This window comes from Gadus morhua, chromosome 12 (genome assembly GCF_902167405.1).
Source record: "Gadus morhua chromosome 12, gadMor3.0, whole genome shotgun sequence".
Taxonomy (NCBI): Eukaryota; Metazoa; Chordata; class Actinopteri; order Gadiformes; family Gadidae; genus Gadus; species Gadus morhua.
This window is the reverse complement of record NC_044059.1, coordinates 10,592,000-10,609,350: the sequence shown is the minus strand read 5'-3', so window position 1 is coordinate 10,609,350 and position 17,351 is coordinate 10,592,000. Positions and strand designations below refer to the sequence as shown.

At 43.3% G+C, this 17,351-nt stretch overlaps 1 protein-coding gene across 1 annotated transcript; it reads right to left on the bottom strand.

The window, feature by feature from the left end:
* Positions 1 to 1,596: 1,596 nt before the first annotated feature.
* Positions 1,597 to 6,510, bottom strand: nmur1a (neuromedin U receptor 1a). The gene is made up of 2 exons (XM_030372909.1): positions 5,553 to 6,510; positions 1,597 to 2,024 (listed from the first exon to the last, which is right to left on the bottom strand). Exons 1-2 carry the CDS (start codon positions 6,505 to 6,507, stop codon positions 1,597 to 1,599), a joined length of 1,383 nt encoding a protein of 460 aa, XP_030228769.1. The 5' UTR covers positions 6,508 to 6,510.
* Between the last annotated feature and the right edge of the window lie 10,841 nt (positions 6,511 to 17,351).

Genomic DNA, 17,351 nt, shown 5'->3' with positions numbered 1-17,351 from the left:
CCCCGTGTCGCTGCAACTTCTCCTTCTCCACGGAGGGGCGGCAAGGACACCGTGTCACCCCGCCTCCCCACTCCTCGACCCATGGTGTGAGTGTGGAGCTGGCCACTCCCTATCTCGGGGGAAAGGGCTGCATCTCAATCAAGTGGATCAATAGCCAAGACGAGGCAACTGTGAAACGGCACTTCACACCCAGGCGTTCAAAAAAAACTTGAGGGCACTTCGCTCAAGCAGTTCAACTGAAGGTTGGAGGAATGCGTAACGGACAGCAAACATCTCTGTTTGAGTTTAGCCAGGGAAGGGAACGGTTCTGCCTGTGTTTCCTTTGAACAACCCAGCCAACTGCTTCTGACCATATGTAGCCTACTTTGTGTTTATGCATTCAATTCAGGTTGGCAAAAAATTGGCAAAAAATTTGATTGGTATCTTTTATTCATTGAACAATTTCAGATGGTTGCACAGTAAAATCGATTGGCAGCATCTGATTATTATTATACATCCTGGAAAGATCGTGAATTTGTGTTTATTCAAATTTATTTGTGTTTATTCACTGGCACATTTTTTGAAACTCACCTTGATAATTCAACAATATGGAACACATGAATAAAACAACAAACCAAATTACATATTTTTTCCCATTTGCATTGCGTTCATGCATACAGGACACATTGAGATACAGGGTTAGATAACGTCATTTTATTTTACAATAAAATGATACCTACTCAATTGACAAACGTTAACTCACTTTTTTTTAGAAAAAAAAAGTGCACCAAGTACCCCCCAGGTACGCTCTACGCACTCTGTGTACTCTGCGTAAAGGCAGCGGCAGGCCTTGTCTGTTAAAGTTTATAACTATTGGATCTGCCCAGTGCCACTCTGGATCTGCCATAACCAATCGCTAACGTTTGGCCGGGAATCAAGTTGCGCGCTGTAAAGAAACCAATCACCGTGCGTGATGATGACTTTAACGTCGTTAATTTCAGCCACTCCCTCTGTTCGCTGATTGGACGCGGAAAATTTAGACGGAGAAAACCCACTAACATACCTCAGACCCAGACCTAGTACTGGAGGGAAATTCAAATTGAGCGCAAGTACTTAGGCGGGCGGAGCCAGGCTAACGAAACAGTACAACTCATATAACTTTGACAATTGCTCATCAGTTATTTATGTTGCGTGTCTCCTTTGCGGCGGGGGCTCTGTTGTTGAAGCCATATATCGAAGGCCTTCAACGGGCTGGTATCATGGTCTCTCAGAGGTCTGTCCAGCTGCCGCCTCCGGACACATCCTCACACGTTCTCCAAAGGTGTGTGTCAATTCGCCCACACATCTTGGTTTTTGGGGCGGCATTTGTCTCAGGAGGAAGAGCCGGAAGGTTGCTAGTTTGATCCCAGGCTCCTCCTAGCTGAGTGGTGAGGGTCACCTAACCCTAATTGCTCCTGACGAGCTGGTTGTCGCCTTGCATGGTTGACACCGCCGTTGGTGTGTGGATGTGTGCATGAATGGGTGAATGTTATATAGCCGACATTGTGAAGAGCTTTGAGTGGCCCCTGGTTAGAAAAGCGCTGGATAAACGCAGTCCGCTTATTTCGCTTTCCTCGATCAGCACGCAAAGCTGGTCTCGTCCTCCTTCCCCTTCTCCCCTCTCTCGTCTGCGTCCGCGTTGCCCTCGACGACGGCCAGGCGGCCCCTGGTGACGGGCGGCCGCGCGGCGGCGGCGGCGGCGATGGCGGCGTCGCTCAAGGTGCTCCGCAGCGTGGCCCTGGTGGCGCTGAAGGAGTGCGTGCGCGGCGGCTGCTGGCAGGGCCAGCGGCACATGACCTCCCGGAACATCTCGCGGAAGCGCGTGGACATGAGGTTGTAGAGGATGGGGTTGACGGCGGAGCTGAGGTAGAAGAGCACGCCGGAGATGAGGTGCACGTACTGGAAGGTCTCCAGTTGGTCCTCGCTCCAGTCGCTGATGAAGCTCCACATGAGCCGGTCCGTGTGGAACGGCGCCCAGCAGATGCCGAACACCACCACCAGGACGACTGGGGGGGGGGGGGGGGGGGAGGGGGTGAGGAGAGGTGGAGGAGGGATGGAGGGTGAGGGGGAGAGAGAGAGAAGTGAGAGAGAGACGGGGAGGGTGAGAGAGAGACGGGGAGGGTGAGAGAGACACAGAGAGGGAGAGATATTGAGAGAGAGACGGGGAGGGTGAGAGAGAGAGAAACAGACGGAAAAGGAAAATGTCAGAGTGAGAGTGAGACAGAAAGGGAGAGAGACAGACATCGAGAGGCAAGATAGAGAGAGTGTGAGAGAGGCAAAGAGAGAATCAACTGAAGTTGGTCTTGCAGGCTTTCTGCTGTGAATCGAAACTCTACAAAAGCCCACTGAGTTTTAATTGAGCAACATTTTCCATAATCGCACTACAGGTTGCAGTGAATCTATTCATCATAAAATGAGGCATGAACTTTAATAAGGAGATCAATAGCTTTCTGAGGACAGCTGTGAAGCTGGAAATAGAAAGGCCCAAAGACACCCCTGTTGGTTTGAGGGCATTTCCACCCTGGTTCATAGTGACCAATGCGCTATATGTACTTTAAATGCCATATTCGTAAAGAGGGAGATGCAACATGATTTCAATAATTATAGTTGTAATCACCCAGTGTGTGGCAATATTCTAGTAAGAATTTATTTACTAATAAATATAAGTAAAGTCAAATTTCTAATTTTTAGGTTTGCCTTAGTATGGAGGAGCGACAGGACCAAATAAGGTCAGTCATGGTGCCGACAGTTCAGCATTCGGGCCGAGGGGCCAATGGGACCTGACAGGCTTCACCGTGGCGCTGTCTGATTGGTTGAGAAGGGAAACAGTTGAGTCACAGACGAGGGATTGACCTCTGAAGAATAAGTCCCGTCTCAGAGGATCCGGATCCATCGGTCAAATATCTATTGGAAATAACATGGGGTTTTTGAACCGACAATCCAAAATCCAAGTGGAATCTGGCGGGATATATTCTTCAGAGGTCTATATTGACCATGTCGCCAGAATGAAAACTAGACGGTAGGCTACGGCTTAATACTTAGATACTTCAATACTGAAACAGACGAAAGAAAACTGTGTCATGGTGTTGGACATGAGAGCCACTCTCAAACTTTTGGGGGACACTTTGTTTACTTTTAGAATACATATTTTCATTCATTATTTCTTTAATGATTGACACAAGTCATGAAATGATTGTTTATTTGAATTGACTTGGCTCATGTTTTTTCAAAATAATTTATTATTGTGAAACAATCGGATGACGGGATTTGTTATTATTTGCAAATCATCTCATTAATCAACACATTTTTTCTTTTCTTTTTTAATTAAACTGCTCGCCATAGGTTATAGCGTCTTCTTTGCGTAATATCATGTGTTTCAAGGGGTTGCTAGTTGTATTTTTTCACATGGCACGTGACTCTTGTTAAAGTCCCTAATGAGTAGGGTCCGTGCGTATAACTTTGACTTTGATACTTCTTCCCCTTGAGCACAGCTGACAAAGAATTCACACCAGCCGTCACATTCTGAACTTTTAAATGTTATAGCCAAAGGATAAAGAGCAAAAAGAGAGGCTCCAAATGTCAAACAGCTTGCCTTTGACTGTTTGTCATGTCTCCAGCCTCCCATCCATCATTCATTATTCAACAAGCGATGGATATCATTTCACATTAACAAAATACATAATTCAAAATGAGATGAGTGTCAGAGCTAAATAGGAGTCCATGCAAAGGGAGATAAGACAAGTGGGAAATAGTCCCACTATTCAGTCTGGCTGTCTGAAGCGTCTTGCGATAATCGTTGAATGCTTCTGTCAAGGACCTGTGACCTTGATTGTTTTCAGATCAATGGGTTCAAAGTAGTGACATGAAATGCATTTATGTAAATTAGCTCAGCGTCCGTTCATTTAGAGATAGCACTGGGGATAATTTACTGCTATTACTATCATATGAGGTATGGCTCGTTACCTTCAAGTGACTTATCTCATAAATCAACGTTAACATTTCAACTACTGCAAGACGCCAGGACGGCTAAAGCCTGTTCCTTGCCGAGCGATGCTATGGACATTTGTCCTTATGCTGTTGGTGCTGTCACTTTGAGTTATCATAAATGTCCTGCCAGTCATTTTCCAACAGGAGCAAGTTGTGGTGTTCAAACTTTGGAGGGAAGCGATGGGAGTTTACTAAAGCAAACTACAGGATTTTCTGTTGCCGTATTGGCCGTGTGTGGACTGCATGACAGCCGTGAACCCAAAATAATGGCTTTTGGATGTGAAAGAATGATAGAATTGAATAATTAACAAGAAAATAATGACCAAACGTAAAAGACGGGAAACCTGGATCCATAAATGTCATGTAGCAAATCCAGCCAGTGCCATGACGTGAACACACAGTGTATGTTCACTGTCAGTGTACCAAACTACAGGTCAATGTCTACTTTCAATGTCGATTTTCTTATTATGGAGGGTAAAATTCTATCAACGGTTCTATTCATCTGTCATTTCCATCATTCAGGTAACATATAAATTTCACACTATAGCAAACACACAGAGAGAGAGAGAGAGAGAGAGAGAGAGAGAGAGAGAGAGAGAGAGAGAGAGAGAGAGAGAGAGAGAGAGAGAGAGAGAGAGAGAGAGAGAGAGAGAGAGAGAGAGAGAGAGAGAGAGAGAGAGAGAGAGCAGGCTTGCATTGCATAACACTTCATAACTGCAACATAAAGTTTGTATGCGTGCAAGTGTCAAGGAAGATGTAATACCCTAATGGCCTAATATTAATTTGTTATCTTGTCTGCAATTGCCTAATGTTGGAGGTTCTGAAGTCTGCTTCTACTCTATTACTTATACTAATTACAGAGTCATATTTTGGCCAAACTGTGATATCTAACCTAACTCTATTCTCCTAACGTTTCACCCAAACCCCCCATGGAGATACAGGCTATGCCCCCTTTGTCCTCAAATCCCATTATGCATCTCGGCGCCTCAGGGCATCATCAAATAAATGTATTAATATGGTCTAATACAAAATACGTCTTATTACGTCTTATTAATGTACCGTCAAATGAAAAAAGTGTGGCCTAATTGTATACACCCAACGCAACAGTGCTCCCAATATCTGCTAATGGCTCTCCCCAGACTGCAGCATATTACAGTCTTTATCATAAGCTTCAATCTTGTAATGGTTCAGACCGACATTAACACTTTCACTCCTCCCTGCTGAAGTTCTGCTCCAAAACAAACCAGAGGCTCGATACTTCCTCCCCCTTGATGCGCGATACTTACATAACATCTCAGAAGTTGTGGTTCAAACCCCTTTCACTCCTCCCTGCCTAAGTTCTGCTACAATACAAACCAGAGGGGGCGCCACGGAGGTGCGTCACCAGAGAGAGTACCATACAAGGCTCAGTCCTGATCGCAGCGACCCGGGTTCAAATCCTTGCCCGTTGTCTTTTGCTGCTTATCCTCCCCTCTGTACCTCCCTAACAATCTCACTCTATAATAAAGCATAGAAATGCCGAAAATCTGAGTATCTACGATACTTACACAACATCTTGGTCACCTGTCGGTGGCGCGCCTTCTGCTGCTTCCGGCGCACGTTGCAGAAGCTCTCCTGGCCCGAGGAGCTGGACTTGGCCTCGAACACCTGCAGCATCTTCTCGCGCTGCAGGTGCAGGCCGATGAGCAGGTAGAGCACGCTGATGGTCGCCATGGGCAGCACGAAGAACACCAGCGTGGTCACCTGGATGGTCAGGTTGTACCACTGGGGGCTGAGTGGCACGCAGATGGCCGAGTCCAGCACGCCGCCCGCGGCCGCCGACGCGGAGTCCGAGGCGTTGACGCCCGCTCCGGCGCCGCCGCCGCCACCGCCGACCGATCGGCTCGGAAGCGTGGCGATGCCGTGCAGGCTGGTGTTGGGCAGCGCGCACAGGATGGACGCGGCCCACACCGTCAGGATGACGCGCTTGGCGTGCCTGCGGGTGACCACGTACTTGGCGCGCAGCGGGTGCACCACGGCGATGTAGCGCTCCACGCTCAGCGCCGTGACGTTGAGGATGGAGGCGAAGCACACCACCTCGAACAGGAAGGTCTTGAAGTAGCAGCCGCCCGCGCCCAGCAAGAAGGGGTAGTTCTGCCACATCTCGTACAGCTCCAGGGGCATGCCCAGCAGCAGCACCAGCAGGTCGGACACGGCCAGGCTGAACAGGTACAGGTTGGTGGGCGTCCACATCACCTTGTTGCGGGCGATGACGGTGCAGGTGAGCACGTTGCCCACGGCACCCACCAGGAAGATGGCCAGGTAGGTGAGGCAGACGGGCAGGAACATGGGCGAGCGACGGGCACCCCGGTACCTCTCCAGGTACTCCTGGTCCGTCAGACACGCGTCCTCCAGCTCCGGGTAGCTCATGTTCAGGGCGGACGTCAGGTACTCGCATCGGGACGGACATGCGAAGCCGTCCCGGCCGGCCGTCAGCTCGTAAGTGCAGTTGAGGCGAGACATGGCGCTGGGAACCCCGGGGTTATTATCTGAGAGAGAAAAACAGGAGAACAGATTTGTCTGTAGACGTACTCATGGGGCTGGATAAAGTGAAATGAAGCAGCTGTCTCCAACCTGAAAGCATTCCAATCAAAGGTTGCTATGAAATGACCCAAAGGATAACGTTTGAAGCCATCAACATGAAAGGGGTTTTATCAATGCTAATACACTTGCTGGGAAATTGCCGGGCTCATTATATCTTCCATTGTGTCCAATGTATTTCCAATGATGGACACAGAGGATGTGCTTTCATAGATGTGCATGTCAGGGACCAATTTGGTCTCATTTGCAGGGCATCAAGGTAGTGCTATTTGATTTTTGTCAAGTAGCCTACTTATCAAGCACAACTAACATTTCTGGCAAGAACAGATGGTTGTTGTTTATTCAGGCTTTGGAAATATTCAGGAACAGAGAGCGAACAGCAGAAGCCTCACAGATGGTACTCTGAGTTGCATCTGAATGTTAGACTAGGTCATCAGGTCTTAACTTGATCTGTAAACACCTTTCAGAAAATCGAAAATCGTCTTCACAAGAAGACCAGAGCAGAGAAACTATTGTTGGAGACAGAATGATTAACGGAGTTGACTAGAGCCGGAATAAAAGGATGTCAAAACAGTGGTAAACATGGATAAACGACAAGGTCATTGGCAAGTATAATGTGATTTTCAGAGGATCCAGTACCCAGGCTACCATAACTAATGTTCAAATCAATCAATGTCTGACATCAAAAGCTGAAAATACAATACATTACACACACATTAATGTACACATTAAAGCAGCTGATGTTACCATTGGACACTCTTTCAAATGGAACTCACCTCTTAATGAATTATTCCCCAATTGCTCCAGACACCTCAGAAGGTTGCAAAAGCGTGTTTTTTCTATTCAAGGTCTGCCAGTGTAATTCCTTTAAAACATGGCTTAGTCCCAAAAAATAATATCGGCTTCCAACAACATGCAATGAATAACATCTGACCAGCATGCAAGCAAGTCATCTTTCGGAAGGATTTCTAAATTATTCAAATTCAAGTAAAAGCTTCTGTGGCTGGACCTGGCCCTGGCCCTGCTTGCCTCTCCCTCACGTCTCAAACATCTCATCCTCTAATGAGTAAGGGCACCGCCGCGCTGACAGCGCACAGTCTGTCAGAGCAGATCAGCCCAGCAGTCAGCTGGCCGTTTCATGACACTGCTTATAAAAATGTATTTCGAGTAAAAAGCTTTTAGTGGGGCATCTCTCCGAGGTTCAACTCTTTCGCTGCGATCCTCATTAGGTATTTCATTTTTTTTTTGCTATATGATTTAATGCATTATATTGAGATAAGTATTTGACATAATCTTTAATAAAGAGGGATGTTGTACGAACAGTGTATTTGAATAGAAATAATCATTAATTGTTATTATATGTCATAGTAGTAGTAGTCGCCTAGTAATAGTAGATGTGGAAGAAGTGGTACATTAATAGAGAATGAAAACAGTATTTGAATTGATTTTGGTTGGGAAGTCCATTAACTTCATGAAGCACAGGAACATGGTTTGTCTCTTTTCTATGTTACCTGGTAGTTCAACCTAGCGATAGACTTAGGCGTCAGCGGCATCATTTACAAGTGTACTGTTCTGTTGTGTTCAGTTCAGCAAGCTCATGTTTTATTTGCTCAGGCAGCTGGTCTTGCCCCCTTCCCGTTCAGACAGGTTTCCAACAGATCTGGCTCGGGTCTGTCCAATCACAACCCTTCATCTTATTGCGGGTGTGGCTTGGTACAATGAATCACAATGAGGCATTCAATTAAAAACCTAAATGGCTGCCTCTGATGTTTGTAGGCTGTATATTTTCTCCAAAAGATGAACAAACCACTGCACTTTAAACTTTAAACTTTTGTTGGCAAGAAGAATGTGTTTGCCGTACTTCTGACAAAATTCAGTAAAAGTTGAATGCATATAAGTCAAACGTTTGGTTGCTCTGGCTAGTTGTAGGTCTTTCCTTGTCCATCAAAATGAACTGAGAGGTTCCAGACTGGCACTGAAAGCACCTGTTATACTGTATACTCCTGTTTCCCTCCCTCCTCCCTGAGATAATGGCGCTGGAGTAATTCGACGAGGCATTGTTTCGAGGACTGTAGGCTTCCATCATGCAGGTGTAAAAAAAATCGGGCAGACCCATATTACTTGATTACATTAGGCTTTTTCCAATATTATGCTCTTGAGAACGGCACTCGTGCAGCTGCCGTCGCTGCGCTCTCTCTCGTAGGGACAGAGAAGAGGGCGTCTCTCAGCTGAAGATACGCGGGCCGTGTGTCTGGGGGCTGAGAGCTGTCCCTGAACGTGACTCTGCACTCATTGGTTTAGTTCATCATCCAGCAGGAACGTTTTGGGGGGTCTGTCGCAGCACACAAGCTGTGTTGCATAAACATGCAACACAGCTTGTGTTGCATGTACAACAGTGTGTTGCATACAACACACTGTTGTAATGTTTTTAATGATTTGGAATAATTAGCCTGCAATGCAACACACATTATGTCCCATCCTCTTTTTCTTAGGGATAAGAATGATTTGCCCAGGCTGCAATTGAAAAGGTGGAAAGCTGAGACAATAGAAACAGGGTAGAAACCTGCTTTGTAGTGGTGTATTCAAATTGGGTTGATTAATTCTGATTGAAAAATGTAATATAATTATCATTTGTGTTCTGGTATGTCCTCTTACCCCGACTGATCTCAATGAGAGATCTAACATGGCACCTAGTATTGTTAATACATGCTAGATTAAAGGGTTGTGACAGACAGTGGAATTCATAAACACTCCATGACATATGGCCACTATGCTGTGATTTAGTCAACCAACGATGGTGAAAATACTGCCTCCGCAATCAGATTGCAGTATTACAAGAATTATATGAATCTACTCCAAGTCATTATAAGACCTCAATTTAATAAAACGCTTTGATATACTGAGTGGTATCATATCAACACACCCACACATACAGACACATAGACATGCCTCTGCAAACAAACCCACACATACACACCCGCACGCACACACACACGCACACACACACACATACATATATGTGTGTGCGCATATATGCATATACCTGTACATGATATCCATTTTTATATCTTGTTGTTTGGTTTACATTATGGATTTTCAGCATGTTCAGTATGAATATGGTCGGATTCATAGTCTTGATAGGATGGAAATGGAACAATGATGCTATTATATGAATATGTGCTTCATGGTTGCCAATGACAGGAACGATTTATATCCATCCATTTAAAGTATGGCACTGCTCCCACTGAAATACCTCTCCAGCTAATGACGTACAAACAGAGCCCATAGTGATAAACACCTTACAACTAGAATACAGTAATTTATAAGTCTCAGAAATATAAGTGTATTATCTTCGAGTTGTAAGCCATAAAACTTGCCACCTGCATTGATTCAGGAATACTTGAGCTCATAGGTCAGTGATCCATCCAACATCTCCACAATATTCACACATATATGTACGAGCTTGAATATGCATTACAAACTCGTACTCCTTCTCATGAAAAATCCATAATGCACACAACTCATTCTCATATCACCAAGAAACATTATTTTCTAACATATATTTCTGACAAAAATAAGTATGATAAATAATTGTAGCTTATTATTAATGAACCCTGAAATATTTATAAAATATGAGATGCGCCTTCTTGAAAAGCAATCTATACATATATCTAATCACATGTGCTACATAAAATAACTCAATTTAATGTTAATGGAAAGAAAGGTATTGACGAATTTTCCAGCGTTTGAATCAGTCGTTCATTGATGCATAGAAACAGCCTTACCTGCTGGTACGCTGCGGACTGGTGACCCTCTGTCCTGGGGGGGAGTGGAGGGCCGGGGACGCGCTGGTGCCAAGCAGCTTGATTCACTGCTCCCTGAGCCGATTCATCTGCTCCAACGGCACTCTGCCTCTGCCCTAACCCCCAGGTGCTGTCGACGCCCACACAGACCTCTCCCTCTCCCCCTCCCTGCCTCTCTCTCCCTCCCTCCCTCGCTCCCTCCCTCCATCCCTCCCTCACTCCCTCTCTCTCTCCCTCGCTCCCTCTCTCTCTCTCTCTCTCTCTCTCTCCCTCGCTCTCTCTCTCTCTCTCTCTCTCTCTCTCTCTCTCTCTCTCTCTCTCTCTCTCTCTCTCTCTCTCTCTCTCTCTCTCTCTCTCTCTCTCTCTCACTCGCTCTCTCGCTCTCTCTCTCTCTCCTTTCCCTTTCTCACTCAGTCCCTCATTTTCATCTTCGATCATTTTGTTTTCGCATCCCCTGCCCCCCCCCCCCCCACACACAGACAGACACACACTCTCCTTTAGTAAGACACATAGGGTGAGACATTCTGTGAGTAGTCCACCTTATGGGTGCTGAGAAGTTCTCCCTCGTCCAAGAGCACGACGCAGACATCAGTTCATCTGGGCTCTCTCCGCCGCTGTCTCTTCCCTCTTCATCCTTCCTCTCCTATAATTGCTCTCATCCTCTCCCTTGCTCTCTCTGTTTAACCTTTCCCTCTGCTTGTTTTCAACATTTCTCTCTCTCTCTCTCTCTCTCTCTCTCTCTCTCTCTCTCTCTCTCTCTCTCCCTCTCTCTCTCTCTCTCTCTCTCTCTCTCTCTCTCTCTCTCTCTCTCCCTCTCTCTCTCTCCCTCTCTCCCTCTCTCCCTCCCTCCCTCCCTCCCTCTCTCATTTCATCTTCAATCCCCTTTGATTTGGTTGATAACCAATAATGTGGTGATCATGCGCCCTCCAGGATGGACCAGTAGTGGCACCCCACCCCCCAGTGTTCAATCCCAACGTTTGTTGGTTTGTTTGTCTGTTTGTCTCTCTTTGCTCTCTCTGTTTGCTCATCAGCAGAATTCCCTGGCAAAGAGTTTGTATTTTTTAAGCGGAAAAAATTGGTTTGTTACCCCCTGTGTTTTATTCGATGCATTTCGACAGTGTTACCCCTTATGGGTTTTTCATGACGACAGATGAAAAACGACAGTGTTACCCTTTACGTTTCATTTGATAAAAACGACAGTGTTACCCCTTATGTTTTTTTCCCATGATGACTGATGAAAAACAACAGTGTTACCCCTTATATTTTATTTGACAAGGACAATTTCTTTTTGTTTTTCAAATACGTTTTTTTTCATGACGACCAATAAAAAACGACAGTGTTACCCCTTATATTTTATTTGACAAAGACAACAGTGTTACCCCTTATGTTTTTTTTCATGACGACCAATAAAAAACAACAGTGTTACCCCTTATGTTTTTATTCATAACGACCAATAAAAAAACAACAGTGTTACCCCTTATGTTTTTTTTCATGACGACCAATAAAAAACGACAATGTTACCCCTTATGTTTTTTTTCATGACGACCAATAAAAAACAACAGTGTTACCCCTTATGTTTTTTTTGTGACGACCAAAGAAAAACAATAGTGTTACCCCTCATTTCATTTGATGAAAACGTCAGTGTTACCCCCTATGTTTTAATGGATAAATATCGACAGTGTTACCCCTTGTGTTTTTTTCATGACGACCGATAAAAAAGGAAAGTGTTACCCCTGATGTTTCATTTGAAAAAAACGATAGTGTTACCCCTCATGTTTCATTTGATAAAAACAACAGTGTTACCCCTTGTGTTTTTTTTCATGACGACAAAAGAAAAACAACAGTGTTACCCCTTATGTTATATTTGATAAATGTCGACAGTGTTACCCCTTATGTTTATTTCATGACGGCCTATAAAAAACGACGGAGTTACCCCTCATGTTTTTTCCATGTTGACCAATAAAAAACTACAGTGGTACCTTTTGCGGGGATCCGAACCTGAGCTGTTTAGAGTGTTAACCTCCGAACTTATCAATGCAGAATCAAGACACAGAATAAAGTCATCACAATGGTTATACTTGACTTTATAATTCTCATGAAATTGAGCCACGGCCTCCAGTGGTTTAGGCAGAGTGCACTCCACTGCACCACTGAGGCGATGCCAATACACAACAATCAATCATCAATAAAGAGGATATACATGACATTAAAATGTATGTGTGTATTTCTATTATTTCCCTTATGTTTTTTTTCATGACAACCAATAAAAAACAACAGTGTTACCCCTTAAATTTTATTTGACAAAAACAACAGTGATACCCTTTATGTTTTTTTTCATGACGACCAATAAAAAACGACAGTGTTACCCCTTATGTTTTTTTTCATGACGACCAATAAAAAATTACAGTGTTACCCCTTGTGGTTTTTTTCACGACGACCAAAGAAAAACAACAGTGTTACCCCCTATGTTTTATTTGATAAATATCGACAGTGTTACCCCTTATGTTTTTTTCATGACGACTGATAAAAAACCACAGTGTTACCCCTTATATTTTATTTGACAAAGACAACAGTGTTACCCCTTATGTTTTTTTTTCATGACGACCAATAAAAAACAACAGTGTTACCCCTTATGTTTTTTTTCATGACGACCAATAAAAAACGACAGTGTTACCCCTTATGTCTTTTTTCATGACGACCAATAAAAAACGACAGTGCTACCCCTTGTGTTTTTTTTCATGACGACCAAAGAAAAACGACAGTGTTACCCCTTATGTTTTTTTTCATGACGACCAAAGAAAAACAACATTGTTACCCCCTATGTTTTATTTGATAAATATCGACAGTGTTACCCGTTATGTTTTTTTCATGACGACCAATAAAAAACAACAGTGTTACCCCTTATGTTTTTTTCATGACGGCCGATAAAAAACGACAGAGGTACCCCTCATGTTTTTTCCATGTTGACCAATAAATAACAACCGTGGTACCCCTGTCGACGTTTTTGCGGGGATCCGAACCTGAGCTGCTTAGAGTGTTAACCTCCTAACTTATCAATGCACCATCAAGACACCAGAAAAAGTCAACACAATGGTTATACTTGACTTTATAATTCGCATGAAATAGAGATAAGAGTCTTCCAACAGAGGACATCAACCGGACTTGAACCCCGGTCTCCAGGGGATTAGCTCACAGCTCTCTCCACTTCCCACTGAGAATTTTAATTTTAACATGTCTGTGGTTATATATGACGACCAATAAAAAACAACAGTGTTACCCCTTATGTTTTTTTTCATGACGACCAATAAAAAACGACAGTGTTACCCCTTATGTTTTTTTTTCATGACGACCAATAAAAAACAACAGTGTTACCCCTTATGTTTTTTTTCATGACGACCAATAAAAAACAACAGTGTTACCCCTTATGTTTTTTTTCATGACGAGTCGTCATGAAAAAAAACATAAGGGGTAACACTGTTGTTTTTTATTGGTCGTCATTGACGACCAATAAAAACAACAGTGTTACCCCTTATGTTTTTTTCATGACGACCAATAAAAAACAACAGTGTTACCCCTTATGTCTTTTTTCATGACGACTAATAAAAAACGACAGTGTTACCCCCTGTGTTTTTTTTTTTCATGACGACCAAAGAAAAACAACAGTGTTACCCCCTATGTTTTATTTGATAAATATCGACAGTGTTACCCCTTATGTTTTTTTCATGACGGCCGATAAAAAACGACAGAGGTACCCCTCATGTTTTTTCCATGTTGACCAATAAAAAACAACCGTGGTACCCCTGTCGACGTTTTTGCCGGGATCCGAACCTGAGCTGCTTAGAGTGTTAACCTCCTAACTTATCAATGCACCATCAAGACACCAGAAAAAGTCAACGCAATGGTTATACTTGACTTTATAATTCGCATGAAATAGAGATAAGAGTCATCCAACAGAGGACATCAACCGGACTTGAACCCCGGTCTCGAGGGGATTAGCTCACAGCTCTCTCCACTTCCCACTGAGATTTCTAATTTTAATATGTCTGTGGTTATATATGACGACCAATAAAAAACAACAGCGTTACCCCTTATGTTTTTTTTCATGACGAACAATAAAAAACGACAGTGTTACCCCTTATGTTTTTTTTCATGACGACCAATAAAAAACAACAGTGTTACCCCTTATGTTTTTTTTCATGAAGACCAATAAAAAACAACATTGTTGCCCCTTATGTTTTTTTTCATGATGACCAATATAAAACAACAGTGTTACCCCTTATGGTTTTTTTCATGACGACCAATAAAAAATAACAGTGTTACCCCTTATGTTTTTTTTCATGACGACCAATAAAAAACAACAGTGTTACCCCTTATGTTTTTTTTTCATGACGACCAATAAGAAACAACAGTGTTACCCCTTATGTTTTTTTTCATGACGACCAATAAAAAACGACAGTGTTACCCCCTATGTTTTTTTTCATGAAGACCAATAAACAACGACAGTGTTACCCCTTGTGTTTTTTTTCATGACGACCAAAGAAAAACAACAGTGTTACCCCTTATGTTTTTTTCATGACGGCCGATAAAAAACGACAGAGGTACCCCTCTTGTTTTTTCCATGTTGACCAATAAAAAACAACCGTGGAACCCATGTCGACGTTTTTGCGGGGATCCGAACCTGAGCTGTTGAGAGTGTTAACCTCCTAACTTATCAATGCACCATCAAGACACCGGAAAAAGTCAACACAATGGTTATACTTGACTTTATAATTCGCATGAAATAGAGATAAGAGTCATCCAACAGAGGTCATCAACCTGACTTGAACCCCGGTCTCCAGGGGTTTAGCTCACAGCTCTCTCCACTTCCCACGGAGATTTGTGTTTTTAATATGTCTGTGGTTATATATGACAGTGCAGAGACATGATAGCATTACGTTTCAAATTAAAGACATTGTATTTTCCACAGAATTTGAGCCGCGGCCGCCAGTGGGTTAGGCAGAGTGCACTCCACTGCGCCACTGAGGTGATACCAAAACACAATAATCAATCATCAATAAAGAGGATATACATGACATTAAAATGTATGTGTGTATTTCTATTATTTCCCTTATGTTTTTTTTCATGACGACCAATAAAAAACAACAGTGTTACCCCTTGTGTTTTTTTTCATGACGACCAAAGAAAAACAACAGTGTTACCCCCTATGTTTTATTTGATAAATATCGACAGTTACCCCTTATGTTTATTTCATTACGGCCGATAAAAATCGACAGTGGAACATCTGTCAACATTTTTGCAGGGAACTGAACCTGAGCTGTTTAGAGTGTTAACCTCCTAACTTATCAATGCACCATCAAGACACTAAATAAGGTGAACACAATGGTTTTACTTGCCTTTATAATTTGTATGTAATAGAGATATGAGTCTTGCAACAAAGCTCATCAACCGGACTTGAACCCCGGTCTCCAGGGGATTAGCTCACAGCTCTCTCCACTTCCCACTGAGAATTGTAATACAAATATGTCTGTGGTTATATTTGACAAATTAAAGATATTGAGAAATTGAGTCGCAGTCGCTAGTGGGTTAGGCAGAGTACACTCCAATGCACCACTGAGGCTATGACAATACACAATAATCAATCATCAATAAAGAGGATATACATGACATTAAAATGTATGTTTGTATTTCTATTATTTCCCTTACGTTTTTTTTCATGACGACCAATAAAAAACGACAACGTTACCCCTTATGGTTTTTTCATGACGACTGATAAAAAACCGACAGTGTTACCCCTTATATTTTATTTGACAAAAACAACAGTGTTACCCCCTATGTTTTATTTGATAAATATCGACAGTGTTACCCCTTTTGTTTTTTTCATGGCGACCCATAAAAAACAACAGTGTTACCCCTTTTTTTTTTCATGACGACCAATAAAAAACAACGGTATTACCCAGGGACGCGGGAAGTGGGGGTGTTTAGGGTGCTGCAGCACCCCCCCCCCCCCCCCTTGTAGCCCCTGGCTGTAACTGCAAGTGAGAAAGTTTTCTGAACAAATGAATACTTTTTTTTTTTTTTTTAAGGATTTCAAGTAATTTTGCAAAAATGGCCAAAAAAGAGATTTCCATACCCAACCTTTAAGTATAATACCATGACAAAGGCCAGTTCTCTGTCTGCATTGAGAGGTGATGCTGGAATCGGTGGAATCGACCTGACTCTGTACAGACTTCAGAAGCGGGCTGAAGGACGAGAACGTTTGCGCTTGGCTGAAAGCCCTGATCAATGGCTTTCTTGTCATAAGAACTTTTCGGCCGTTAACAGGATGCGTGCACACACACACACACACACACACACACACACACACACACACACACACACACACACATCGACATGCACACGCACAAACAAACCAAGGCTACAGAGTCAGAATCTGAAAGGTTTTATAAAAACGGATTTCTGATGGCCTTTCAGATCAATAAAGTACCCTTTTAGACTGTCCCTCATCTCAGCTGAAGTACTACAGCACCTGTCCTGCTTACTAAACCTCATACTCATTGTAAACCATGCCCGCTCACACACAGCAGCGAGCGTATGATGCTGTAACTTTCCTATGACTAGGGGGAACATGTTGCTTAGCAGGTGTTTATCAAGCATGCATGGCCTCCTTTAAATGCAAATCGCTACTTAATGAGAGGGAATTATTCCACCAGCACCCAGGTGTCATGTAGGGTGTCAATTCCAACGGAATGATTAAACAGATGTTCTCAATGCGGCTCATTAATGTTAATAATGTTCACAAACAGAGTCTATGGCCTTGTGTATACAGGGCTTTAGAACATAGCTTGGACTTTTCCTGGTACCTGAATAATGTCCGTTGTCCGCAGATGGCTTCCCAAGGGCCGCGACCCCAATGCCTCCAGGGTCATGTTTATGTCATGCATATACGGTCCCATGTTTCTCTCC

What these genes read in the sequence shown, in the direction of transcription:
- nmur1a (XM_030372909.1), bottom strand. Translation starts at nt 6,507, where the DNA reads ATGTCTCGCCTCAACTGCACTTACGAGCTGACGGCCGGCCGGGACGGC. An exon ending in ACAGGTGACCAAGATGTTGT is followed by an intron (nt 2,025 to 5,552) that starts GTAAGTATCGTA and finishes CCCCCCCCCCAG; the next exon opens with TCGTCCTGGTGGTGGTGTTC.